Below are 27,259 nucleotides of genomic sequence, written 5' to 3'. Positions count from 1 at the left end.
TATATGAAGGGTGCTCTGCCTCTGAAGCTAGGGTCTGGTCAAAGGGGTAGGAGAGGGAGTGCTTCTGGACTGAGCTGTCACCAAGGAGCGCCTAGACTGCTGAGGCCCCTGAGTCTGATGGTACACCCAGAGAGCTCAGAAGGGCCACTGTTATTGTGGCTGTCATTGGAATGGCCATGTCTGGTGGGAGGCTGGGCTGGGATGTTGAGACCAGTGCTGAGATCAGAAACGGTGCCGCAACCTGGATCTATAGGACAAGGCCCTGGAGTGGATGGAGTCAGCCTCTGACTCAGAGAAGTAGTTCAAGGCCGACCAAGGCAGAGCCGACAATGGCACTAGGGAATGATGGGATGATCTATGCCTGGCCATCACTGATGGCTTCCCCCTATGGGTTGGTGCCAGTAATGTGATCAGCAGTGCTGGAGACAGCATCAGGTGCGAGTACTGTCCCTGCACCGGCAGTACTGAGGAGTAGAGCGGTCCCATCATAGTTGGTACCAGGGTACGCAGTGCCATGGAAGGCGGTGCCGATGCAGTCAGCTCCCTGGAATCCAACAGGGCCAGTGCTGGTAGTATCAGAGGCACCATATGGGAGGAGGGGTGTGCTGCAGTGCCGGTATTGGTACCAGCAAAGGTACCGAGGGGCGGAGCGTATACCAGAGCTCTTGGCCACGCCAGGAGAATGGCTGGTTCTTGTGCTGATGGAGGAGGCCAGTGCTCATTATCTGTGATTGTGACCGATCCCAGGGATGAAGTGAGCTCTATGAGCTTGCGTGCCATATCAAAGACCTCCAGTATCAACAGCTGCTGGACCTCTTCAATCTCCGTGTTCGGTGCCGTACTCTTGCCTCGTGTCGAGTTCAACCAGTGCCACCATGGTCTGGGAGCCTGCGCCTCCTAACGCGCCAACTTGGCTGCATGCTCATCCTTGTGGTGCACTTTAAGGCTGTGCTTTGTAGGGGATCTTCCCCTACGCTGCCTCTTTCTCAATGGTGTCAGGGACTGACTGGTGCCTTGATGACGAGGGCTTCACTGGTGCCGCATGCTTCAGTGCCACGACGGTTCTCTAACGGAAGCCGGTGCGCTGCGTATGCCTGGTGCCACTGGTTGAAGTGAGGACTCCATTAGAATGAGCTTCAGGTGGGAATTATGCTCCTGCTTCATTCTCGGTTTGAAGCTCTCGCAAATTTGACAGCCATCAGCGTGGTGGCCATCTCACAGGCACTTCTGACAGGAGTACAAGTTTGGAGAACCTCACACATGATTTAAAGCCATGCGGCCCAGGCATCCCCTTCCGAGGAGGGGGGAGAGAAAACATGGAAACTTTCCATGGTAAGATCAGCTGAAAAACTATTTACACTACTAAACTAATCTAAACTACTAAAACTGAGAATTGCATAACACTAAGGTATAGACTAACTACTTCTACCTCCACCCTCACGGGCAGTAAGAAGGAACTGAGGGATGGAGGGCCAGCAGGGGTATATATGTGCCAATATGCCAGTGCCACTCCAGGGGGCTCCCTGGCTGGCCCGACGGACACTGCTAAGGGAAAAAGGTATAGAATCCGCGTGTGCAGTGTGCACTCACCTAACTGGAATGGACATGAGCAAGCACTCGGAGAAGTAGTGTGTTAGTAGAACATCTTCAGCAACTGACTGGTTTCTACAAACTAAACCCATTAAACTTGTCAAAGCTGATGGGGACAGGGGTACTAATATTTAAGTTAATATCTTTTCTGAGCAGAAGTCAGATAGAGTACTGGAAAGTCTGACACCACGGGGGGGGGGGGGGGGGAGAAATCAAATATCAACACCTAGATTGCATCTAATTAGGAAAATTGATACAGCTACCCATCTCTATGTATTTTATTTTTGTATTTTGCATGCATTACTAGACATCATAGAACAGTAGGAAAAGGCCAAAAAAAATACACCAACCAAAAATATGGCTAAAACATATAAAGTGTTTCACACAAAGTGGGTATTTATCATTTTAAATCTATACATATTCTGTCTCATGCTGTAGACCTATGAAAAAAGCTACATGCAGCACAAACTCTGCAGTTCATCATGAAAGGGATGGAATTCAGTAGCTTCATATATAGATTCTTCAGATTCTCAACATGAATTGGTTTTCAAGCCCATGAAACAAAAAGAGTGCGTCCTGATTTTCTAATCAAGATATTTGTGATAGAAATTTTTTTCGAGGTGCTGGAACATGTTACAATGACAACTCATCCCATTTCTATCCTCTCACTATGTTTAACAGCCCTGAAGATAATTTGTAACAGAATTATAAGAATTATATTCTGCTAGTTGGCTAAAGAGATCATGGTTTCAATCTCTCCTCCCTCCATTAGAATTTTTTTCAGGAAAACTAGTGTGTCTGGGAAAAGGAACCAACATACTATTTCATAGTATTAAACAAAAGAATAAAGACTCATATTTCCATGTCATTCCATAGCTCTGAATTTCTAATCACATTGTGAAATCCCTGCACAGCAGCTCCAGTTTCAAGCTCCACATCAATATAAATAAATTTCAGATCAAATTTTCCATTCATCCACGCAAAAATCTTGAAAAGTTCCTCTTGAAAATTAAAACTCCAGCATTTATAGTATTAGTTCTCTGTAAGATACGTATCATAGCATCATAATAAAAGCACTGCAACTCAGATTCAGATGAGCTTTCTACACAATTCAGGTTGGGTTGTTAAAGCTGAAACTTACAATGCTTGGTTTCAAGAGAAGATTAATTCTAACAAAGTCTGGTTTTCCATTCTGAGTTTCAGGTACACAAAACCAGAAAAAAAAAAAATCAGCCGCCTGAGTTCTAAAGTTTTTGTTTGTCCACTATCATTCAGAAAGAACTTTATTTTGAACAACATAGGACAGGTCACTTGTCTTCACTGAGAACTAATTTCTTTGCTTATTTAGAAAGATGGATTTTTGATAAACGTTTTTAAAATCCTGTTAGTAAGACTTTACTACCAGGTTAAGAAACATACACTTCCCTTCTCCTTCCTATTGCCCACTGAAGTGTCCCAACTCATACTTAGGTTTACTCGTGAGTAATTTTATTGAAGTCACTAGGAATATTCATCTCACTAAATTTAAGTAATTGCATATGATTACACAATTGGGACCAGTTATACTCTGATGCACCCCAGAACACCAATAAAAAAAAGACAAAAAGCAAACACAATCAGAAAAAGACAGGTAAGTTATCAATTAAAACTTGTAATAACTGAGAACCAATTAAGTCAACAATCTGAACAAAAAGCATAACAATCCAAACAGCAAGTATGTAGCAGCCTGCAAAGCTATGCGTGCACACGCACACGCACTCTAAGACAGGAACAGGAACCAAGATATAAAAATAGGAAGAGAGCAGAAAAGCAATACACATATCAGTCATTCCAGAAAAGATTATATACTGTACCTTGTCATACTGACATACTACTACGTTATCTGTGTCAAACAAGTCTGGTGTGTCCTGCTCACTGACATCATCACCGGAATTTAAAGGGTCCTTAAGAATAAAAGTTCTCATTTAAACATTTTTAGTATCTTTTTAAATAGTCTAACATACATGGTGTAATACAAGACACTGGGCACAAGACATTTCTTCACATTTATATGTCCCAAATTGACTGATATCTATAATTAGGAGTAAGAGTTTCAATACTGACAAAATTAACACCCCTTTCTCTCCCAGGGTACATCTACACTGCATGCTTAATTTTGAAATAAGCGACAGGCAGTCCCCGAGTTACGCGGATCCGACTTATGTCGGATCCGCAGTTACGAACGGGGCACTTCCTCTCCCTGGTCTCGAGCAGACCAGGGAGAGGAAGCAAAGCGGCGGCGGAACGCGCGGCCAGCTCTGCTCCCCCCCCCCCTCTGCAGACCAGGGGGAGGGGGAGCAGAGCGGAGCAGAGCAGAGCGGCGGAACGCGCAGCCAGCTGACAGCCCAGAAGCTTCTGGGCTGTCAGCTGGCCGTGCGTTCTGCCGCTCTGCTCCGCTCTGCTCTGCTCCCCCTCCCCCTGGTCTGCAGACCAGGGGGAGGGGGAGCAGAGCGGAGCACGCGGCCAGCTGACAGCCCAGACGCGTCTGGGCTGTCAGCTAGCCGCGCATTCCGCCGCTCTGCTGTGCTCCGCTCTGCTCCCCCTCCCCCTGATCTGCAGGGTGGGGGGGGGAGCAGAGCGGAGCACGAGGCCAGCTGACAGCCCAGATGCGTCTGGGCTGTCAGCTGGCCGCGCGTTCTGCCGCTCTGCTCTGCTCCGCTCTGCTCCCCCTCCCCCTGGTCTGCAAACCATGGGGGAGGTGGGAAGCAGAGCGGAGCACGCGACCAGCTGACAGCCCAGACGCGTCTGGGCTGTCAGCTGGCCGCGGGTTCCGCCGCTCTGCTCTACTCTGCTCCCCCTCCCCCTGGTCTGCAGACCTGGGGGACGGGGAGCAGAGCAGAGCAAAGCCGCGGAGCCCGAGGGCAGCAGGATAGCCACGGCGCGTCTGGGCTGTCCCGCTGCCCGCGTGTTCCGCGGCTTTGCTCCGGATGCCTGTGGTACAGCAGCTGGGGCGCTGCCGGTTGGTCCCGTAGCGCCGCTCTGGGTGCCACTGGACCAACCCAGCAGCACCCCAGCTGCTCTGCCCCAGGTGTCCCCTAGTCAGCAGCTGCTGAAAATGACCAGTGGCTGACTACAGGAAGCCCCTGCCCCAGGCTTCCTGGAATCAGCCGCTGATCAGTTTCAGCAGCAGCTGACTTGGGGATGCCTGGGGTTCTTAAGTTGAATCTGTATGTAAGTCAGAACTGGCGTCCAGATTCAGCCACTGTTGAAACTGATCAGTTTCAGCAGCGGCTGAATCTGGACGCCAGTTCCGACTTACATACAGATTCAACTTAAGAACAAACCTACAGTCCCTATCTTGTACGTAACCCTGGGACTGCCTGTATTCCAGAACAGTTATTCCAAAATAATTTATTTCAAAAAAGAACATCTACACTGAAGGGAAGCCACAAAATAAGTCCAAGGCAGACTTCCCTAATGCAGATGTGCTCCCTCTATTTAGAGCCCCAGGAGGCACTAGGGAAGAAAGTTCTATGGCCTGTGTTAACCAGAAGGTCACATAAGATGACCACAGTGGTCCTTTCTGGCCTTAAAGTCTATGAATTCTAGGTTTCCATTTCTTCTAAAACACTACACAAAATTGGAAGGAGACTGAGGCAGTGCATGCTGTTTATTTCCCAGAAGACAAAGGACAGCTAAAGAATGCTTAGTCACAGAAAAACTATGTATTTTTCTCCTTGAATCACCTTTCAGAAAGTCCTGCCTCCTGACAAATGGAAGTTGATTAGCTTTCCAATTTCAGGCCATAGAACTTTGCTGAATTAACTCCTGTTTGAACTTTAGTAATTAAAAAAAAATCCAGTCTCGATTTAAAAATTGTGAGTGATGGACAATCCACCACAGCCCTCATTAAGTTATTCCAATGATTAATTACCCTCCCTACTATTTGCAGTCTGAATTTGTCTAGATTCAATATCCCAGCCATTGGATCTCATTATAATCTTGTGTCTACTAGAAAGGCTATTATCAAATTTTGTTTTCACAGTAAGTACTTATGCTCCTGAGCTCAATTAGCTTAAGCAAGAAAAGGTTAAGGGATGACTGTATTACAACAAAGATATGTTTTCTAATTCTTTAAATCATTCTTGGCATCAAGACGCAGACCAAGATCAACATCTACAATGCTGCAGTCATCCCAACGTTGCTGTATGGAGCTGAAGCCTGGACGCCCGATAGACGACATATTAAAAATTTAGAAAACTCCACCAAAGGTACCTGAGGAGAATACTGGGCATCATGTGGCAGGACAAATGGATCAACATTAGTGTCCTCACAGAGGCTTACTCTTGCAACATTGAGGCAATAGTCACCCACAAGCAACTACGATGGTCTGGTCACGTGGTCAGGATGCTTGACACACTCTTGCCTAAACAGATTTCCTACACTCAGCTGAGGCCTGGGACAAGGTCTTGTGGTGGGAAGAGGAAGCGCTACAGGGATGTTTTTAAGAACACCTTGGTGAAGTGTGGCAGTAACGTTGACACCTGGGAGAGGCAGGCGAAGAATCAGGTAACCTGGTGGACCACCATCATGAATGGTGCCCAACACTCTGAGGTCAAGCAATGTGTCCATGAAGATCAGAGCGCCCAACCTAAGAAGAGTGCTTGGGCCCATATCGGTGCCGCTGGAGACAGAGAGCTTATATGTAGCCACCGCCAGACAGCGTTCTTTGCCAGAATTGGCTTAATTTCTCATCTACGCACTTATCAGCTATAGGCATCCACTGGGAAATCTTAGTCAATTCAAGGGATACGAGATCTTGAGGTTGTTAACTGAACCCTTTCTATACTACTTTAATTGTGGAACTCAGAATAGCATAGCAGTCATACCAGTAACAAAAAGAGTTAATTTAAACTCAATATTCCCCCATTATGCATCCAAGGATCACATTATCACTTTTGGCCACAGCATTGAACTAGGAGTCCATATTCAGATGATTATCCACTATTACTCCAAAAAGTTATTCCCAAAGTAACTGCTTCCCAGGATACAGGCTCAGGATAAAATCCTGACCCTACTTAAACCATTAGCAATGCTGCCTTTGATTTCAATGAGGCCAGAATTTCACTCCTAGACTCAAATATTTGTAATTAAAAGCATGTTAATTCATTCAACAAGCAACAGACATCATAGCAGCGCCTCCTATTTTTCATGATGTGCACAAGAAGTTCTCAGCACCCCTAGTATCTATTAAATCCTGCTCTGAAAACACAGGCTAACTATGTATTCTGCCTCAAATCTACCAATGGATATTCTGTATCTAAGCAACAAGACATGTAGGTAGCACATTACTCTGACTTGCTTTAGAATATGTAAATTAATTACCTCCTCAATTATGTCTATTTGGGGCTCTTCAGTATCACTGCTGCTGCTGCCGGATTCAGAATTTGAAATACTGTCACCATCTTCTTCCTCCTCCAGCACTTTCAGATCCTCTGCATCAATAATACCAATAAATTCATTCTCTTCCGCATCTCTTGTATTTTCTACTTCCTCTTTAGGAAAAACATCATCAGTTCCATCTAGCTGAATGATCCCATCAATGTCACTGCAGGTATCCTTTTCTGTGTGTAAGTCAGATTCCATCTGTATAGTTGATTCCATCTGACAGCAATAAGAAAGTTCAATGAGAGCTTGAAATCTATGGGTATGTCTACACTACAGCATAAGGTTGAATTAAGATATGCAACTTCAGCTACATTAATTGCATAGCTGAAGTTGCAGTACCTTAACTCAACTTTTGGCTCTGTCCACACTGCAGGAAGTGAAAGGGAGAACATGCTTCATTAGACTTCCCTTACCTGTCATGAAAGCTGGACTACCAGCATCAGTGGGAGCGACCCTCTCAATTCAAATTAGCAGGTCTTCACTAAACCTGCTAATTCAAATCCTGGAAGATCAACAGCAGCAGTTTCGATTTTCTCTGTAGTGTAAACGTACCCTATAGGTCCAATTTTTCACAATAACTCAAATATGCAAAAGCTCCCATTCCTCTCTAAAAGATATGTTGGATACTAAAAGTTTGAAAAATCTGTTATCTTATTAAGGTATTTAAATGGGAATAGAGCTCTTTTTTAAAAAAAGACTAGTCCCAATTATGAGTGCCCTGTGAAAATCTAGTTGTATTGAAAAATCTAGTTGTATTTTCTTAAAATGAACCCCATTTCAAATACTTCTTCAATGTTATGAAAACCATTTTTTCAAACGATTTTAAATATTGTCTCTAGTACTCACAGCAACTTTCCCTTTTTTTTAAAAAAAAAACAGATATTAGAACTATTCTAAAATCAAAATTTGTTCCAAAGGAAATCAACATTCTGAAAAAAAATAGCAAAAAAATGTTAAAAACATTGCAAAATATGATTTCCAGAAACAATCCTATCATTTTTAATTGAAATGTTTCATTTAGATAAAATCTTATTGTTTTGATTTGACTTTCATATCTTATGTTCCTTTAGCATTAGGGTTTACTATATTTTATTATAATATAAATATTAAAAATGTTTAGCACAAGTCATTTTGAAATTTAAAAAAAGTTAAAAATACTTATAGTTTCAACCCTTTCCTAAAGAAAATTGTTAGAAACAAAATATTCCTATAGACTATTTTAATTTCAAGTAATTTAAAATTTTCTGATGGACAAGTGTTCCATTAGAAAACACCATCCAGCTACAAAAAGACATGTATTTATGTATAGGCAATTCTTTGATACCAAAACATCTGGTGCATCAACTAACACGGATGACTTTCAGGAACAAATACTTTCGGGTTTGTCTTCATGTACAGAGCTAAAGCAACACAGTTCAACAGCTGTAGTGTATTAGTAAAGATACTAGGCTTATCAGTTAATCATCTCGACTACTTGCATTCCCCCCGCCCTTGCTACCTCTATATCAGAAAAACAGGAGCTGATGCTGGGGTGAGCTGGCTTAAAAGCCAGTCCCACCGCAACACTGGCTCCGCAGTGCTACCTGACCCACCTTCCCACGATGCTGCCTCTAATAGAGGTAGAAGCATGGGGGCAGGCAGACGAGGCTGCAGCGAAGCAGCTTCTGTCCGCAGTGAACTTGGGCCTGCTGAAGACAAAGGCTGGTCCCTGGCAGCAGCCCCTGTCTGCAGGGGGAATGAGCTCCCTGCAGACAGGAGGCAGGAGCAGGCTCTGTCCACAGTGAACTGGAATTCCCTGTGGACAGGAGCTGCTGCCGCGAAGCAGCCTCTGCTCACAGCCAGCCTGGGCTCCCACAGATAGAAGCTGCTTTGTGGCAGCCTCCTCCACACCGCCACAGCAGCCTCTGTCTGCAGGGAAGGTTGGATCCCCCATGGACAGGGGCTGCTGCCACCCCATGCTGCTGCCTCTATCAGAGGCAGCAGCATAGAGCAGTCAATCTGCGAGGAGAGCTGGTTTTTAAACTGGTTCCCCTCATGGACCATTGCCTGCCTGGCACCCTGCACTGTGCCTCTGATACAGAGGCAGCAGTGCAGAATAGCAGGGAGCTCTCAGGAGTGGGGCCAGAGACCACTGGCTGCCATCCCTACTCAAGGGTACTATAGAAAAATCGAGTAACTGCTAAGAATTCATGTGGTTACTTAACTATTAAACTATTCCTATACTAGTATGCCAAGAGAAGTATCCTACTTCAAAGTAGGAATAAGAGATCCTCCGGAATAGGGCTTTATTCCGGAGGATCGGGCCAGTCTAGACGCTCTTTTCCGGCTTTTCTACAAGCCGGAAAAAAGCGGCGGACATCTTTATTTAAATCCCGCGGGGGATATTTAAATCCCCCGCGGATTTCCCTATTACAAAGTTTAAAATTAGCATGCCCCTTTCGGAAAAGGGGCCAGTGTAGACGTAGCCCAAGTGCTATCAGTTACACTAGTATTTGACAGTCCCTGGAGGAGGAGCTGGTAGCCATTGTGCTCCTGGCTCCACTGCCAAGGAGCCCCCTGCTGCCACCTCTCTATGAAAGGCAGCAGTGAGGGGTGGAAGGCGGGAGCCAGTCCGTGAGATGAGTCAGTTTAAAAACCCAGCTCCCCACACAGTCTGGCTCCTGCCTGCATCTCCACACTGCTGCCTCTTGACACATTCTATGGAGCAGCCTCTGTACCACAGCAAGCCTAGGCCTACTGCAGACAGAGGTTGCTCCATGGCAGCCTCCCCTGCTCTGCACCGCTGTCCTGCTACTGCGGCAGCAGCATGGGGAGCAGGGGGGCAAGCTTCTCATGTAAGCGGATACACAGGGGGAGCTGGCTTGAAAGCTTTCCCCTGCTCCCCTCACCCTCTGATTTGTCTAGTATACTTCCAAATTTTACCACAGTTTAAAACTCCTTGCTTACAAAACCAGACACAAAAAATACAGAACTGTCACAGCACACTATTACTGAAAAATTGCTGCCTCTGCCCACAAGTGCCTTCATTGCAGCTCCCACTGGCCGTACGTCTCAGTCAATGGGAGCTGTGGAGTCAGCACTCAGGGTGTGGGCAGCCCACAGACGTGCTAATTATTTACACAGCATTAGTTGAATCATGATCACAGGATAAACTCTGTGGGTACTCTGAGGCTGGAACACCCACAGGAAAAAAAATAGCAGGTGCTCAGCGCCCACAACCAAACTCCTCCCTCATTTCCCACCCTCAGTTACTCCTGCCTCCTCTCCCCCACCACTCCCCGCATCTTCCAGTGCCCTCCTGGCATTCAGGAGGCTCGGAGAGGGAGGTACAGGGACGGTGCACACTTGGGGGGGGGGGGGGAGAGAAAGAATGAGACTGGGCAGGGAGTTGAGAAAATAGGTGGAGGAGGGACAGGGCCTGCGGCAATGACCCTCCCCAGCTAGAGGGGCAATTGGTGCCTATGATCATGATTGTTTTTAACTGAGGGAATTACATTTTTCTTTCACGTTTTCAGTCACATCACAAAATGTAATTTCTGAATTCTGAATGTGAGCACAGTCTGACAAACTCCTCATTTGCTAGCCAAACTGTATTCAAAAGGCAATTTGCTTATCATGGCTTGGATCTGACCTATGATTTCAAGGTTACAATGACATGGCAGTTTAATGCATGAAAATCAGAAAGTAAAATTAAGTAGATAATTTCTGTTGTCCCTATGGAGTGAAGTGTAAACGTGTAATCTGCTTATTAAAAAAAAGTTAGATTCTTAGCATTTTCCATTTTTAAAAAGTAGAAGTGCTGCTAGTAAATAGGTTTGTTGACTGTCTTTTAATAAACTCATTCTTCAGATAAGTATCTTCTTTCTTTAGATATTTATGCCAAATTAAAATTCATTATAAATTTTTAAACAATGAAGGTCTTACCTCTTCTGTTATAGAAATGCTGTCCTGCTCTTTTAGAAGGGCATTAGCATCCAAGTCATTACCCAGAATAATCATCTCAATGATATCATCAGACACCTGCTGCTGCACTGAATCTTGAGGCTCTGTGGATAATTGGTCTTGCACAGTTATGCCGAATGAATTCTTTGCCACTGGCTCAGTGGTAGAATCCCCATCAGAAGAAGTAAACACAGCTGTTTGAAGGTTTGTGTACTGGGATTTTTCTGCGGAGTCTGCCTGATGATTGAACATTGTGTTAGATGTAACTTGCTGCTGCCTCCTAGTATGTTCCTGTAATACAATAGGATTTGCAGAGTTTTCCAGGTGTTTTCCTTCCACTTCCCTTTGTTGGAATACAGTAGGATTCTGGAGTAGGGCTTCCTGAGATGACAGTCTTTCAGCAGTTGCCTGAACAGATGATGCATTCACATTTGCAACAGTGGCAATACTGGCCTGCAGTACTGAAGGTTGCCCAAGCTGCTGAAATATTTGCTGAAGAGGATGCTGCAGAATACTTGTACCTCCTGGAGCATGTGTAACCATTACAGGCATATTTACTTTATAGAGGTGCCCTATAAAGAAAAGTATTAGTATTGGATTATTAAAAACCTATTGGGTGTTAAGATGATGCTCACCTACTAGAATTCAGATGCTAAAACTGCCTATTCCCAGCTTCATTCAGTTATATGGTCTACTCTGGCCTTATAGTATGAAACCACCTTATAAACTAGGGGTAGGCAAGCGGCAGCCCATGGACCAAACACAGTTCATCAGTGTTAGCTCCTGGCAGGCTGCCAAATGCTTTATCTATCTGTGTGTCCAAAGGTATGGCTGCTCACAGCTTTCGTTGGCAGCAGTTTGCTATTTCTGGCAATTGAGAGCTGCGCGAAGCAGCATGGGCTAGATACTGCTTCCCACAGCTCCTAGTAGCCAGGAATAGTGTACAAAGGCCAACAGTAGCTTTGAGTGGCCATACCAGTGGACACGCATGTAAATAAGTATGTGGCAGCCCACTGACACTCCTGATATAAACCAACCATCCAAAGGCTCGCATTGGAGACAACACTCCTACTTTGCAGCAGCACAAGGATGGGGGCATTAACGTAAATCAAACACATGCTATCTAGAGAGTAAGTCCTAGTGTATACTAGAAATTTACATCAGTACAGCTCGCTCTCAGGGGAAAATCCATACCCCAAGCAACGCTGCTATACCAGCCTAATATCTAGTGTAGGACCTGCTAAGTAGACAGAAGAATTCTTCCATCATCTAGCTACCCCCTCTCAGAGAGGTGGATTACCCGATGGGAGAAGACCTCCCATCAGCATACGTAGTGTTTACACCAGGGATGGGCAAAAAATTTTAAAGTGGCCCCAGGCCACCCTGGAAAGGGCGGGGTCAGAATGTTCCTGGGCTTCCCCACCCCCCCCCCCAACTATAATTGGTCTGGGGGTGGGGGAGCCCCTTTGCCCTCCCTTCCCACTAGGCGCCCATGCCCTGGCAGGGCAGGAACAGGCTTCGCACACTCCCCCGCCCCCAGGCTGATTGGCCTGGGGGTAGGAGGTGCACAAAGCCTCCTCCCACACTACCCCTCACCCTGCGAGGAGCATGTGGCACTTCAAAGTGCCACACGCTGCTCGCAGGGCGGGAGGAGACATCATGTGATCCCCTGCCCCCAAGCCCTGATTGGCCTGGGGGCAAGGGAGTTGTGCAAAGCTTCCCTAGCCCTGCCCTCGCCCTGTGGTGACCATACGGCACTCTGAAGTGCAGTGCGCTCCTTACAGGGTTGGGGAGGGAGGGGACGGAAAACAGAGGAAACTTCACACGCTTCTTCTGCCCCCATGCCAATCAGGGTTTGGGGGCAGGGGAGTGTGTGACATCTCCTCCCGCCTGCGAGCGGCACTTCAAAGCCTCAGGGCTGGAGGCAGGGCCTCTGCGGGCCAGATCCACCCGCTCGGAGGGCTGGATCCACCCGCTCGGAGGGCTGGATCCACCCGCTCGGAGGGCTGGATCCACCCGCTCGGAGGGCTTTTTGCCCACCCTTGGTTTACACTAAAGCACAAAGGTGGAGCCGCTGCACCACTGGAGCATTTTAAGTTTAAACATACCCTAAGGCAGTGGTCCCCAACGTGGTGCCCACAGGCGCCCGCCTAATGACCAGAGCCGGCCCGAGCCATTCTTGTGTCCCGAACCCCAGGTGCCCGGTGCATGCTCGGCCCCCGCCCCTCTTCTACCCTCCAAACTATGCCCCTGGTTACACCACTAAAGGCTGCCTTCCTTTCAAAGTGTTCTTGTGTGTGCAAGGAGAGGGTTAATTTTTCCACACAGCCCTTTAGGCCATAGCCTGTAATCTTGTTAAAGAAAAAAAGTGGGGACAGGGGAGGTAGGATGGAGGAAGTTGATCAAAACAAAGAAGTTCAAGAAAAGCAACCCTAAAGAGGCTGAATCTGTCTATTGGAGATTGGATAAGCCACTTTGGCTTTCCACATTTCCCTCAGGAGGACGACATGCCATGGGCTGACAAAGAACTATAGCAGTTCAGGAGCAGAACTATACAGAAGGAGCGCCATAACAAAGAGCATGGTGTTGCCTGGGAATGATGTTAAATAGCATTGCAATGGTGCACTATTATACGTGCAAATTTAACAAAGACATTGTAACTGGTCAATAGAAGTCACTTCATGAGCAGCTACAGGTTCACAAAGTAAAAAAGACAGGAAGATAAATTGATGTATCCACCTATGCTTTACTTTAGCATACAGTGTATGCCCCATGCACTTATCGTTTGATATCTACACACAGTATAGATTTTATAAGTAGCATTTCAGCTCAACTTTTCTTAATCTTACCAGATGCAGTCTGTAGAGTCACTCCAGCAGGGACATGGATAGGATAAGCAATACCCGAAGGGAGAGTCAAAGTCGCACCAGTTTGTGAAGCACCCTAGACACACAGCAGATTTACTTGGGGAATTAATTGATCTTTGTGCACTACCCTTTGAGGCCCTAACAGTCACACACAGAAAAATGCAGCTCAAGAAATCTAAGCTATGGTCTTTCCCCATGATCATCCCTACTGAAAAATGAATTTGACCCTTAGGCTACAGCAAAATGGGCAGCATTTTATAATAGAATACTTAAGAACACTAAACATATCCTAGCATCTCCCCATTTAAGTGCTCCCTACCTAATGTGTCCCTTCCCTTTCCAGCTCCTATTTCTTCTCTACGGAAACTCCTCCGTGAAGCTCCTCTCTCTGCACCTCAAACACGAGTATACTACTTCCCTGCCCCCATAATATTCGGTTTTCACTTCATTAACAGCAATATGTGACTATGAGACACCCCTAACTAAAAGCAAAAATGTGCCCCCCCCCCCCTCCCACCCACAACCACAAAGCCCTCTACTAGGACAGCTAAGCCTGTTTCCAGGGCTCCCCACTTTACAGGGTGTCATTCCACCAATACACCTAACCTCTAAAAATGGCAGCCATTCCCTTCCACTAATTTTCAACAGTTGTTCTAACAGCAGAGCAGCCAGGAACATTCATCCCTCCTTCACTCCTGTGGCAAGGGTGGTTGCTCTGAAGCCATCTCTCTACGGACAGCTACATTTGAACAGTTTTCATCAAAACCGTAAAGGCTATATTTTCTGCTTTTATTTTTATATTAACAAAAATTATTCAGATATTGAATGCATACACCAAGCAAAGAATCCTTCTCTTGTTTACTGTATAACATGTAGTGCATGAACAAAATTATCATCAAGAGAAGTACTATTAGGCACTGAAAATTGCCTATGAGCTCTTTAGAGCAATGGTTTTCAAACTATGGGTAGTGACCCAATACTGGATCATGGAATGTCAGACACTGGGTCTCATTGCTGCAGGGGGATCAGGTGACCAGTGAGGGTGCGCTGCGCTGAGCCCCAGAAAAAGCCCAGCAGGCCCAGCTCCTAAGTGGGGTGGAAGGAAGCACACAGGGCTCCATACACTGCTCCTGCTCCGAGCACTAGCTCCGCACTCCCATTGGCTGGGAACCTCCTGCTGGCTGCTTCTGGGATGCAGCACAGTCTTCAGTGAAAAGAAGCCTGCCTTAGCACCACTGCGGACCAGGAGCCACTCAAGGTAAGTCCCTCTTACCCCAGCTCTGACCCCTTCCTACACTCCAAAGCTCTCATCCTCAGCCCCACCCCAGAGCCCACACTCTAGTCAAAATATGTTGGGTCATAGACATCAACAATTTTCTTCAACTGTGTCATGAGAAAAAAAGTTTGAAAGCCACCGGTCTAGAGTATCTAAACACTAAATATATTTCACATCAGCCTCCTACTAAGTCCTTTAACGAAAGCAGAGAACCTCAACTTTATCGTTTAAAGCTTTAAATATTATCAAGTTCAAAATAAAATAATATTAAAGCTACATACCAAGTCTGCTGTTGTGAACTGATGAATTCCTCTTCCAGCAGGGATGACTAAAGAAGCTAAACAGAAACAATAGGTATTTCACTGTATCTCTTTTTGTGTGTACTAGGCACCCTAAAGCATTAGAATTCAATAATTGTATATACACTGTAGCTTCTGTCAATACAGACTACAAGGACAAGACAGATTACTTTATATATGATGTCTGACCCATAAATAAATTATAAGTGAACAATCCTGAATACTGTTCAATGCATTTGCCATTATGTAATATTTCAACAAGTCCATGTTGTATTTTGGAAGTTTATAAATTTTAAATATTTATAAAGTACTGTCATTCACTAGACCTTGCTTAATCTTTTAACTCTTCAGCTTGTTTATTTAAGTGATTTGCACTGTAGAAATTAAGTTTAGCATTTCCATTTATTACACAACCATTTAACATGACTGAATACACATATCAAATGTACAGGAAGTCCCTGGGTTACGTACAAGATAGGGACTGCAGGTTTGTTCTTAAGTTGAATTTGTATGTAAGTTGGAACTGGTACATATTGTAGGGGAAATTCTAGCCAAACATTTCTCCAGAGCTCAGTTTTATTCTCCCACACCTCACTTCCCTCAGTCCTTTATTCTCAAGCTGAGGTGTCTGCTGAGAAAAGCTGCTCCGCGTCTCCCTGGTCTGCTGGGGGGGGGGGGGGGGCGCGCTAGCTTCGCGTCTCCCTGGTCTGCTGGGGGGAAGCAGCTAGTGCGGGGTTGCCTCACCCTGTTTGTAAGTCGGATCCATGTAACCCGGGGACTGCCTGTACTTCATTGTCAACACTCTCAATTGTAAGCAGTTTCCTGCCCTGGTGCACCTCCAATGGCACTAGTAGCAGAAAGATTTCTAAAAGCATTCAGCATTTGTTTATCTGCTTCCATTTTAGTCAATGATAAAACTCTTAAAAGGAGAAGAGTTAGATCAGTGCTGCCTGCTTTTAAACATCCCACTCAAAACAAACAGAGTCCATTCACATTTAGGGTGTGTCTAAACTACATGGCTCCATCGATGGAGCCATGTAGATTAGGCTGATTGGCAAAGGGAAATGAAGCCGCGATTTAAATAATCGTGGCTTCATTTAAATTTAAATGGCTGACGCGCTGAGCCGACAAACAGCTAATCAGCTGTTTGTCGGCTCAGCACGCTAGTCTGGACGCTCCCGCGCTGACCTGAAAGCCCTTTATCGACCTCCCCGTTATGCCGCGTAGGATGAGGTTTACCGGGGAGGTCGATAAAGGGCTTTCATGTCGGCAGGGGAGCATCCAGACTAGCATGCTGAGCCGACAAACAGCTGATCAGCTGTTTGTAGGCTCAGCGCAGCAGCCATTTAAATTTAAATGAAGCCACGATTATTTAAATCGCAGCTTCATTTCCCTTTGCCGAACAAACAAATCTACATGGCTCCATCGACGGAGCCATGTAGTTTAGACATACCCTTACAATTGTGTTACCTTTAATGGAGCCAGTTCTACCATAGGTATTTTTCCTATATCTACTGGAAAAGTTAGAAGGTAATGTTTCCCAATAGTGAGTGAATCTAGAAGTTGATCTCCTTGTGCCATCTGTACTTTGGATATATTAACTGATACATTTATAAATGGGATATGACGAGGTTGCCTGCAACTCACTGGGAATTAGACTCAACGCCCCAAAGTACTATATCCCTATGTATTTATTATCATGTTCAAAAACACTATTACAACATTAACAGAACATTAATGTTACACAGTCAGGCACTCAACAAATAGAAAATGCTGTAAGCAAAGCTGCCCATTCAACCTAGGGTGTCTACATTAGGATACTTCTTTTTAGTATGAATTTTAACACAGAAAGAATCAATCAAAAATTAAAAACCAAATTAGACCACATTTCTCATAAAAACACACCAAAGTTTAAAATTAACACTTCTGGCCTACAGGGCAGAGAGCTACAATTCTCATCTCATGTATCTCTGTGCAAATCTGAAGTAGCTCTATTAAACTCAAATATCTGAAAATCCACTAGTGTATCAGAACAGAATTTATCCTTGAGTGGGCCAAATTCCGCTTTCAGTTTCTCAGTGTCTCTTTGTCACTCTAGATCTACACAAAGAGAGCAGAATTTGGCCTACAACACACAATTCAAATTAAGAGGGTACAGAAACACTGAATTACTGTTAAATTGCAATGTTTGAGAGAGGTCAACAGATATCTAACCTGTCGATGTCTGCAAAGCACGATGTAAGTTGTGTGGCAACTGCAAGGTAAACTGGGGGGAATGGTGGCTATGTTTAAAGAATCCTTCTGTTGCTTTAGACTGAGTCACCTTAGCTTCCCAAACCTGCAAAAAGTGTTAATAAGACACAATCAAGTTGCCAAAAATGTTTTCATTTATTAATATATTTAAGCTTTTCAGCTACTTTAACTATCAGGATAATCCTGAGAACTAAACAATCTAAGAAACCATTTAACAGCGTTATGTTAAGAATAGTTACAAGATCTGAACCCTCCTGAGTCCAATTCTAGTTTCTCAAGATACGTGCATCTCCAATTTGATGGAAGGTACTTTATCACATGGGGCCTTAGAAAAATACATAAGAACATAAGCACAGCCGTAGTGGGTCAGACCAAAAGTCCATCTAGCCCAGTATCCTGTCTTCCAACAGTGGCCAATACCAGATGCCCCAGAGGGAGTGAGTAGAACAGGGAATCTTCAAGCAATCCCTCTCCCATCTCCCATTCTCAGCCTCTGATGGAGGCTAGGGACACCATTTCTACCCATCCTGATAAGAGCCATTGATGGACCTAACCTCCATGAATTTATCTAGTTCTTTCTTGAACCCTGTTAAGTCCTGCTCTTCACAACATCCTTTGGCAAGGAGTTCCACAGGCTGACTGTGCAATGTGTGAAGAAAAACTTCCTTGTGTTTGTTTTAAACCTGCTACCTTTGCATTTTATTTGGTAACCCCTAGTTCTTATGTTATAGAAACAAGTAAGCAACTTTTCCTTATTCACTTTTTCCACCCCAGTCATGATTTTATAGACCTTGATCATATCCCTTTTTCTAAACTGAAAAGTCAAAGTCTTTTTAATCTCTCTTCATATGGGACCCGTTCCAACCCCATAATCATTTGTGTTGCCCTTTTCTCAACCTTTTTCAATGCCAATATATCTTTTTTGAGATATATTGTACAAAGAATTCAAGATGTGGGTGTACCATGGTTTTATATAGAGGGCATAAGATGTTCCCTGTCTTGTTCGCTATCCCTTTTTAAATTATTCCTAACATTCTGCTTGCTTTTTTGACCGCTGCTGCACACTGAGTGGATGTTTTCAGAGAACTATCCACAATGACTCCAAGATCTTTCTCTTGAGTAATTATAGCTAAATTAGTCCCCATCAGATTGTATGTGTAGTTGGGATTATGTCCCCCCCCATGTACATTACTGAACATTTAGAAACATTAAATTTAATTTGCCATTTTGTTGCCCAATCACTTAGTTTGGTGAGATCTTTTGGAAGCTCTTCAGTCTGCTTTGATCTTAAATATCTTGAGCAGTTTGGTATCATCTGCAAATTTTACCACCTCACTGTTTATCCCTTTCTCCAGATCATTTATAAATAAGATGAAAAGGATTGGTCCCAGGACAGACCCTTAGGGCGACACCACTAGTTTACCTCTCTCCATTCTGAAAACTATCCTTTGTTTCCTGTCTTTTAGCCAGTTATCGATCCATGAGAGGACATTCCCTCTTACCCATGACAACTTACTTTACTTAAGAGCCTTTGGTGAGGAACCTTGTCAAAGGCTTTCTGGAAATTTATATACACTATATCTACTGGATCCCTCTTAACCACAAGTTTGTTGACAACCCTTCCCCCACTCCTCCTTCCCCCCCCCCCCCCCCAAAGAACTCCAGTAGACTACTAAGGCATGATTTCTCTTTACAGAAACCATGTTGACTCTCTCCCCCTCCCGCCAAACAAATTATGTTCATCTATATTTAGAATGTCAGCTGATCAATAATATATCCCTAGTGCTATATTCTTACTAGAGTGTGGAATTACTACATATAGAGATTCTATGGAACATTTTGATATCCATTTGGTAAAGAAAAGCAAAAGACAACATATTCCCGCCTTCCAACCCTCCCTCCAAAAAAAATGTTTGTCATTACCCAACAAACCTGCTTCAAGTCTTTCAAGACCTGTTCCTCCACACCTTCTTCTGCAAAGAGCTCCCTGACACCTTCAATCACATCTTCAATAATTGATCTGTAAAGTTTAGGCTGAATAAAACACAATTTAAAGAATATAAAACACAGGAAAAAATTTGCTATAGCTCCAAATGAAGTACACACACTCTAATTAGAGGCAGGATTTGTAAATTAGCTTCGTGCATATTATAAAATGAACAGATCCAGAGGACAGTGTGATTTGTTGCTGAAGATACTGGACAACACAACTGCTGGGATAACTACATAGCCAGAACAGTCTTCTTCTACAAATCTGTGTAAATTAACTTATGGCACTCTAGAATTAAAAACTAACAATAAAATATCAAAGGAAAAATTAGGATTTGGACCTAATTAGGAATTTTACTGTTTTTTGTTTTGTTTATAGTTACTTTTAGATCAACCCCCATAAGGGCCCTCAAATTCCAGCATAGTCTCAAACTAACACATTCTGTCTCAGGCTGGCATTTGTAGCACTGGCTAAAAGCTGCATGAAGAAACTCTAGGAAGAAACTAACAATATACAGAAGAACATTTAAAAAAAAAACACTTTCCAGTTTGGTTGGTTTCTAGAACATGAGCAGTCTCAGTTGTGAACTGAAAAATAGAGAGTGGGGGTTACTGTTTCATGGTTATGATTGTAGTAGCTATTGTGCTGCTATTTCATGTTATAACAACAGTCATTATCAATACATACTTCAAAATTAGAAGAAAACTATGTGACCTTTTCAAAAGTTGCAATAAAAATAAGAAATTTTCAGATTACACTGAAGTCAATAGACTTGATCAATTTAAGGCACCAAAATCCAACTTGGAGAAGATTTTTGGCCCTCTGATCAAGCCAGTAGTTTCTCTCTATAGGGCATGACCCTACAGTCATATTAACAGATTAGCTTTTACTATGCATGCATTGCCAGGTGGGAGGGAGAAAGGGACAACAGAGGCAGGTGACATTAAAGATTCTGGAAACATTCCAAAGCACATTTCAACTTATCAACTGTAGAAAAAGTAAAGTAAAATCAGCTCAACTAAAGTATAGTTAAGAACCTCAATGGCCCACATATCAAATGTTTGACTTCCTCTGCCAATGCAGTAGATATCTTGAGGTCAAATTATTATAAAACACCTTTGCTTTCAAAGGCAACTGACCAAGTTATATTTTATAATATGAAGTCTTACAAAAAAATTAAGTCCTAATCTGATATGTTATACAGATCTTGAACTGCAACCTCACAATTCCAACACTAAATACTTAAAAAGATTATCAAAATCATCATAGAGCATGTTTATAGGCAGCTCTATTCTTATTTCACACACATAATGGTCACAACATGATGTTAAATAGATCAGTTTTCAGCTTCCCTAACAAACAACAACAAAGATGCAGTTTTGGGGGAGTGATGAATGTAAAAAATGTGAATATAAACAAAAATAAATAAATAAAAGAGACGGAGAAAACGATCAAGGCTCCAATCCTACAAACTTTGAATCTCCATTACTTCAATGTACTCACATCTTAAAGCCAGGCAAAAGTTCTCACTTATTTCAGATAGCACCTACTATGCTAGAAACTTTCCAGATGCTCAAGGAGACTTCTGGTGCTCAAAAAGGAAGCTCAAAAACCGGGCCTAAGAAAAATACATTTGAGTGGAGGATTCAGATTTCTCCTTAGCACCAGCTAACTCATTTCAGGAAAGCTTCAGAAATAGTTATCCAAACTAGATCATATTTACTCAAAAACTACTCTCAACACCATAATGTTTTTACTCCCTCACACATAAGACAGTTCTTTTGGTTAATAAAGAAAGCGTCCAAGGCTTTCAACCTAAACTCTAGCCTCCAGATTTTGTTTTAATAGTTCATTTCTAAATTTCAGCAACAAGAACAAACTGAGGCGCTCACGACATGACAACCCCTGACGCATGAGGGGCTCGACTGCTCAAAGCAGTGGCGCGAGTGTTTTGTGAATACACGAAGGTCTTTAAGCTAGCACAAGGGGGGAGACGCTGGAGCCGGTGGCCCATTCTTGATCATTCACGTCGCCAACGAGTGCGGTGTCCACGCGTGCACCGCTCCCTTCCCACCCGGCTGCTGCAGGGCAGGAGCTTGCAGCAGCCCCGCCCCGGCCTGCCCGGCACAAGCCAAACGCGGAGCGTGTCCCACTTTCGACTCTGCGCCACGTGGGACCGCGCGCTGTGAGTGGGGTCCTCTCGGGCCAGGACCGAGAGGAAAGCCCCCGAGCCCCGGCATTACACTGCGGGCCGCCCTGGGGCAAGCGGCCCCTTTCTCCTGCTCGCTCCCCGCTACCCCGGCGGGAAACCACCCTGGTCCTCGCCCTTACCACGGGGTTAGCGTGAGCCATGCTTGCGCCACCCAGCGATGCGTCGCCTCCCTCTCCGCCAGAGAAATAAAGCTCGGCGTGTAACGCCCGGGGCAGCTGCTCTCTGCCGCCCTCTGCGGTTCCCATGGCAACTGATCCGCAGGCAGCCGGGCCCAAGCCGGGCTGTGAGTAGCGCCTGCTCTCCACCAGCGCGCATGGCGCTGCGCCAGCCCTGTGAGGCGGCTGGCAACCCGCACAACCACCTCCGGACAGCACGCGGCTCCCTTTGGCAGAGGGAACACAAAGCCCTAGTGCTGGGCCCCATTTGCTACTGCACCAACTGCTGTGCCTTATAGTGGCTGCTGTGTTGTGACACGGCGTCACACGGAGACGTTTGTCAGACCCAGATATGCTGCCAGGCCACCCTACTGTCGCACCAGCGCATCTCTGCATCCCACTGACACGTCGTCACACCCGGATATGCTGCCCGGCCACCCTACTGTCGCACCAGCGCATCTCTGCATCCCACTGACACGTCGTCACACCCGGATATGCTGCCCGGCCACCCTACTGTCGCACCAGCGCATCTCTGCATCCCACTGACACGTCGTCACACCCGGATATGATGCCTGGCCACCCTACTGTCGCACCAGCGCATCTCTGCATCCCACTGACACGTCGTCACACCCGGATATGATGCCCGGCCAGCCTCCTGTCGCACCAGCGCATCTCTGCATCCCACTGACACGTCGTCACACCCGGATATGATGCCCGGCCACCCTACTGTCGCACCAGCGCATCTCTGCATCCCACTGACACGTCGTCACACCCGGATATGCTGCCCGGCCACCCTACTGTCGCACCAGCGCATCTCTGCATCCCACTGACACGTCGTCACACCCGGATATGCTGCCCGGCCACCCTACTGTCGCACCAGCGCATCTCTGCATCCCACTGACACGTCGTCACACCCGGATATGCTGCCCGGCCACCGTACTGTCGCACCAGCGCATCTCTGAATCCCACTGACACGTCGTCACACCCGGATATGCTGCCCGGCCACCCTACTGTCGCACCAGCGCATCTCTGCATCCCACTGACACGTCGTCACACCCGGATATGCTGCCCGGCCACCCTACTGTCGCACCAGCGCATCTCTGCATCACGGCATCCCACTGACACGTCGTCACACCCGGATATGCTGCCAGGCCACCCTACTGTCGCACCAGCGCATCTCTGCATCACGGCATCCCACTGACACGTCGTCACACCCGGATATGCTGCCAGGCCACCCTGCTGTCGCACCAGCAGGCCTCTGCATCACGGCGTTGTACCAACCCGTTGTCACATCAGCACACCTCTGCGTCACAGCGTCACACTGACACATTGTCACACCCAGATATGCTGCCATACCAATCTGCTGTCATGCAAGTGTGACTGCCCCCAATTGGACATAAAGCTCAGTGACTCAGGCAACCCTTAACCATGGCTATATTTAAAGTAAACAAAAGAAAAACACAGACTATACCAATAGTGTACATAGTCAAAGGAGACAACTTAGGTAAAACAAAGCAGCTGATGGTGATGTATGATGTTGTAGCTTGAGATCATGGGATTCTGGACCTCAAACCAAGCTTTGCAGCCTGATTTGGGTACAAGAGGAGGAACACAGGACTGTCAGCAATCAGGGCCAGCCATAGGTCTGATTCAACCGATTTGGCCGAATCGGGCCCCACGCCTAAGGGGGCCCCATACCCTGAACTCGGAAGTGTGCCAGGCCATGGGCACGAGTTACTATTCAGAGCCGGGGGCCCTGCTCCATCAATACGTGGAGCTGGGTCTCTCCTCCGGCTCTGCCTGGAGTGGGCTCTGGCCCCCCCCGCACGTCCTCCCACCCCGACCCCCAGAGCGTCCTCCTTGACCCCGGACCGTCCTTGCTGTGCGCGGCTCTCAGCACAGCTCCCCCTCGCTGGCTGCTGCTGCCATGCACAGCATTGAGATGGGCAGGGAGACCCCCCAGGCGTGAAGTGATGTCACGGCCCGGGATTTTAAAACTCTTTGGAGCCACGTTAACGGCATGACTGGCTCTGGGTTCGGACTCTGGGGCCTGAGTGCAGACTCCGGCCCCGCAAAGTGGAAGGCAGAAGGTAGGGAAGGGGCTTGTGCGGCGGGGAAGGGAGAGGAGGAGGGGTGGGAGAGGAAGGGGTTTGTGTGGGGGGGGTGGGAGAGGAAGGGGCTTGTGCGGTGGGGGGAAGGGGTGGGAGAAGAAGGGGCTTGTGCAGAGGGGGAGGAGGAAGAAAGGAGAAGGCACCAAGAGACAGGGTGGAGGAGAGACAAATGGCAGGAGGCCAAGCGCAGACAATGAGGGAAAGGTCAGGAGGGGAGATGTCAGTGGTAGGGGGGACAGGGTGATGCTGGGAGAGGAGAGGAGAGGAGAGGAGAGGGGAAGGGCATTGGGGGCTAGGGGAGGAGGGGGAGGTTCTGGGAGAAGGCTTGAAAGAAGGGGTAGGCATGAGAAAGGTGGGGATGGAGCAAGTCATGTGAGGGCACAGGGGCAGGAGGGGAACTGGGCAGAGAGTGGTGAGGGGGTGGGCATCAGAGAAAAAGAGGGCAAAGGGGGCAGGGGCAGTAAGAGAAGGGGGACGCACCAGGAGGGTGCAGGTGCCAGGGGATTCTGGGGTGAAGCAGAAGGGCAGACAACTGCAGGGGAAGGACCAGCACCAAAGGAGAGAGGCAGGGCAGGTGTGTAGACAGAGGTATTGGAAGAGGGGATGAGGAGGGGTAGCTCACTTGATCATAGTGGGGCTACTAGAGGAGTGGGCACAGGGGAGAGTGAAGGGCTGGTGGAGGGGGGCAGGTCGCAGGAGGACTGAGGGCAGTGAGAAGGGCAGGAATCAGGACAGCAAAGGAGGATGAGAAGTTGGGGGGCAGCAGGCACCAGGGGAGATGATGGAGCAAGGAGAGGAGATATGGAAGCAGAAAAAAAGTAAAGGTTTAAAAATATTTATTAATAACTTGGTATGCTGCCCAAGGCCAGTTTGTTTGCGCCCCGCGGTGCAGTTTGGGTTTATGTGGGGATCAACATGTGGCCGGTGAGTGGGAGCCAAAACAAAAAAGTAGTCAGTGTAATGATCTTCTGTTGATATGCGTTTTAGTAGTTAAATTCTTGGACTGTCATTGCTTATGAAAAGTGCTGTCACATGGGTAGAAATCAAGTATATATTATATTTTATTAATATCAGCAGAACTGACTTAAACGGGGCATGTGTGTTGTGTAGTCTTGCCTTAATCTTTGTATTCATGCCTGTCTGTGTGAGAGAAGCTATTTGTATATATTTGCTTGCATATGCAACCACACTTAAGTTGAGGCCCTCAGCATGTTCTGTAAGTATCAGTGTGGTCCCTGGGGCTTCCAAAGTTGAGTTGCCCTAGCTCATCCCTGACAGGTGTCTGTCTAACCTGGTCTGAAATATCTCCAGTGATGGAGATTCCGCAATCTCCCTAGGCAATATATTCCAGTGTTTAACCACCCTGACAGGCAGGAAGTTTTTCCTAATGTCCAACCTAAACCTCCCTTGCTGCAATTTAAACCTCCATTGCTTCTCATCCTAACTTCAGAGGCCACGGAGAACAATTTTTCTTCCTCCTCCTTATAACACTCTTTTAGGGTATGTCTACACTGCCACCCTAGTTCCAACGAGAGTGGCTAATGTAGGCATTCGAACTTGCAAATGAAGGCCGGGGTTTAAATATCCCGGGCTTTATTTGCATGTTCCCAGGCGCCACCATTTTTAAATGCCCCGTAGTTCGAACTCCCTGCCTGCGGCTACACGCGGCACGGACTAGGTAGTTTGAATTAAAGCTCCTAATTCGTTATTCCTCCTGCAAGTGTGGCTGCTCTGTGGATTCTTGTGCAAGAACAGCTGTACCTGCGTAAGAAGCCGCGAGTGTAGACATAGCCTTAGAGGGAACACTTCCCCCAATCTCTCTGCCCCCGAGTTAATGTCACAAACTGTGGGTTAATGCAACTACAGGATAGTTGCATGAGGGAGGTTTGGTGGGGGGCCAAACTAATCCCTGTTGGTAGGAAGATGGTGGGAAAAGTTTTTCCACAGGAGTGACATGACACCTTTTACTTCTGGTCATGTGTCCATCTTGCCCCGAGCATGTTGCCCCCAGAGGTGTGGCTAATGGGGGTTAGGGCGGTGGTTAATGGGGGTCAGAGGGTGTGGCTAATGGGGCACCACCAAAAATTATACACTTTTTCCTCCCCGGAGGAGGAGTGCATCGGCTGCCTGTGCCACAGGTGGTGTGAGTTTAGCGCAGGGGGTGTGTGTGTGTGTTGGCTGGGGATTTTTTTGTGTTGTTTTTTTTTTCTCAACCAAAATTGCTGTGGGGCCCCCTCGAAATTGTTCGAATTGGGCTCCGCACTTCCTAAAGTCAGCCCTGTCAGCAATGATCTACTGGAACCAGGATTGAAGACACAGATGTCGCTGGAAGCAGGATATAGGTTTGCAGTTTGTGAGTGATGGTAAGTGATGTCTTCTTAGCCGATGAAGTGGGTCTGCAGTCGCTGAGGCAATCCTCAACACCCACACAAATCAACGCGATACCTGGCTGCCACTTAGATGGACAGCACAATGCTCAGGCAGCTCTTTTTAGAGGCTCAGTGGCAAGAACCTAGCGGACGGAATTGGTTCTTACTGCCCATTAACTACTCCTTTCCCACCACTAGTTTGAAAAAGTGAGAAAGCTTTAGCAAGAATGAACAACATGGAGTCCAAATTGTTGTTATGGCACAACACCATCATAAATAGTCGACTCAATTTTGAATCATGGACTCCATTGATTTCTGTCCCATAATTAACTCATTTATATCAGAACCATGGGGGGCTAGGGGTAAGGGGCTAGCAGCTGGTGGGCAGAGCCCAGTTTGTCAACTAAATAGGCCCCGTACTAACCCCCACCCCCATGCCCAGGGGACTAGTGAGGGGCCTGGTGCCAGAAGGGCTGAATTGGGGGTGAAACAGGAGTGGAAAAAGGTGAGGTCCTCTTTAGGATAGGGTGGTGTGGGCAGGAGTCACATGCAGGGGCGGATATAGGGCAGGGCGAGCGGGACGGCCACCCCGGGCCCTGCCCTTCAAGAAGCCCCGCGCAAGCACCGTGGCAAAAGGGGGCCCCGCAAAATTGTGCTGCCCTGAGCCCCGCAAAATGGTCATCTGCCCCTGGTCACATGGAGGCAGTCATGTGATTGGTGCCCCCCTTGTGTACCTTCTCAACATTCACCATGGCTTATACTAATCAT

The 27,259-nt window shown here is 46.4% G+C and overlaps 1 protein-coding gene across 4 annotated transcripts in view; it reads right to left on the bottom strand.

Moving 5' to 3' along the window:
• Nucleotides 1-24,008, bottom strand: part of GTF2A1L (general transcription factor IIA subunit 1 like) — a 31,792-nt gene extending 7,784 nt beyond the window's left edge. The window contains exons 1-8 of one of the 4 annotated variants that reach the window (XM_075925451.1): nucleotides 21,976-24,008; nucleotides 19,578-19,688; nucleotides 17,616-17,739; nucleotides 15,384-15,439; nucleotides 13,809-13,902; nucleotides 10,942-11,531; nucleotides 6,955-7,233; nucleotides 3,444-3,533 (exon numbers count right to left, since the gene is read on the bottom strand). In XM_075925451.1, coding sequence (XP_075781566.1) covers nucleotides 3,444-3,533; nucleotides 6,955-7,233; nucleotides 10,942-11,531; nucleotides 13,809-13,902; nucleotides 15,384-15,439; nucleotides 17,616-17,739; nucleotides 19,578-19,688; nucleotides 21,976-22,407 — 1,776 coding nt within the window. In that variant the 5' untranslated portion in view covers nucleotides 22,408-24,008. The remainder of the gene's footprint in view (nucleotides 1-3,443; nucleotides 3,534-6,954; nucleotides 7,234-10,941; nucleotides 11,532-13,808; nucleotides 13,903-15,383; nucleotides 15,440-17,615; nucleotides 17,740-19,577; nucleotides 19,689-21,975) is intronic. The other 3 variants (XM_075925452.1, XM_025184140.2, XM_025184141.2) reach the window with 3 other exon arrangements.
• Nucleotides 24,009-27,259: the final 3,251 nt, after the last annotated feature.

This window comes from Pelodiscus sinensis, chromosome 3 (assembly GCF_049634645.1).
Source record: "Pelodiscus sinensis isolate JC-2024 chromosome 3, ASM4963464v1, whole genome shotgun sequence".
In the NCBI taxonomy this organism is placed as follows: Eukaryota; Metazoa; Chordata; order Testudines; family Trionychidae; genus Pelodiscus; species Pelodiscus sinensis.
This window is presented reverse-complemented; position numbering and strand designations above follow the sequence as displayed.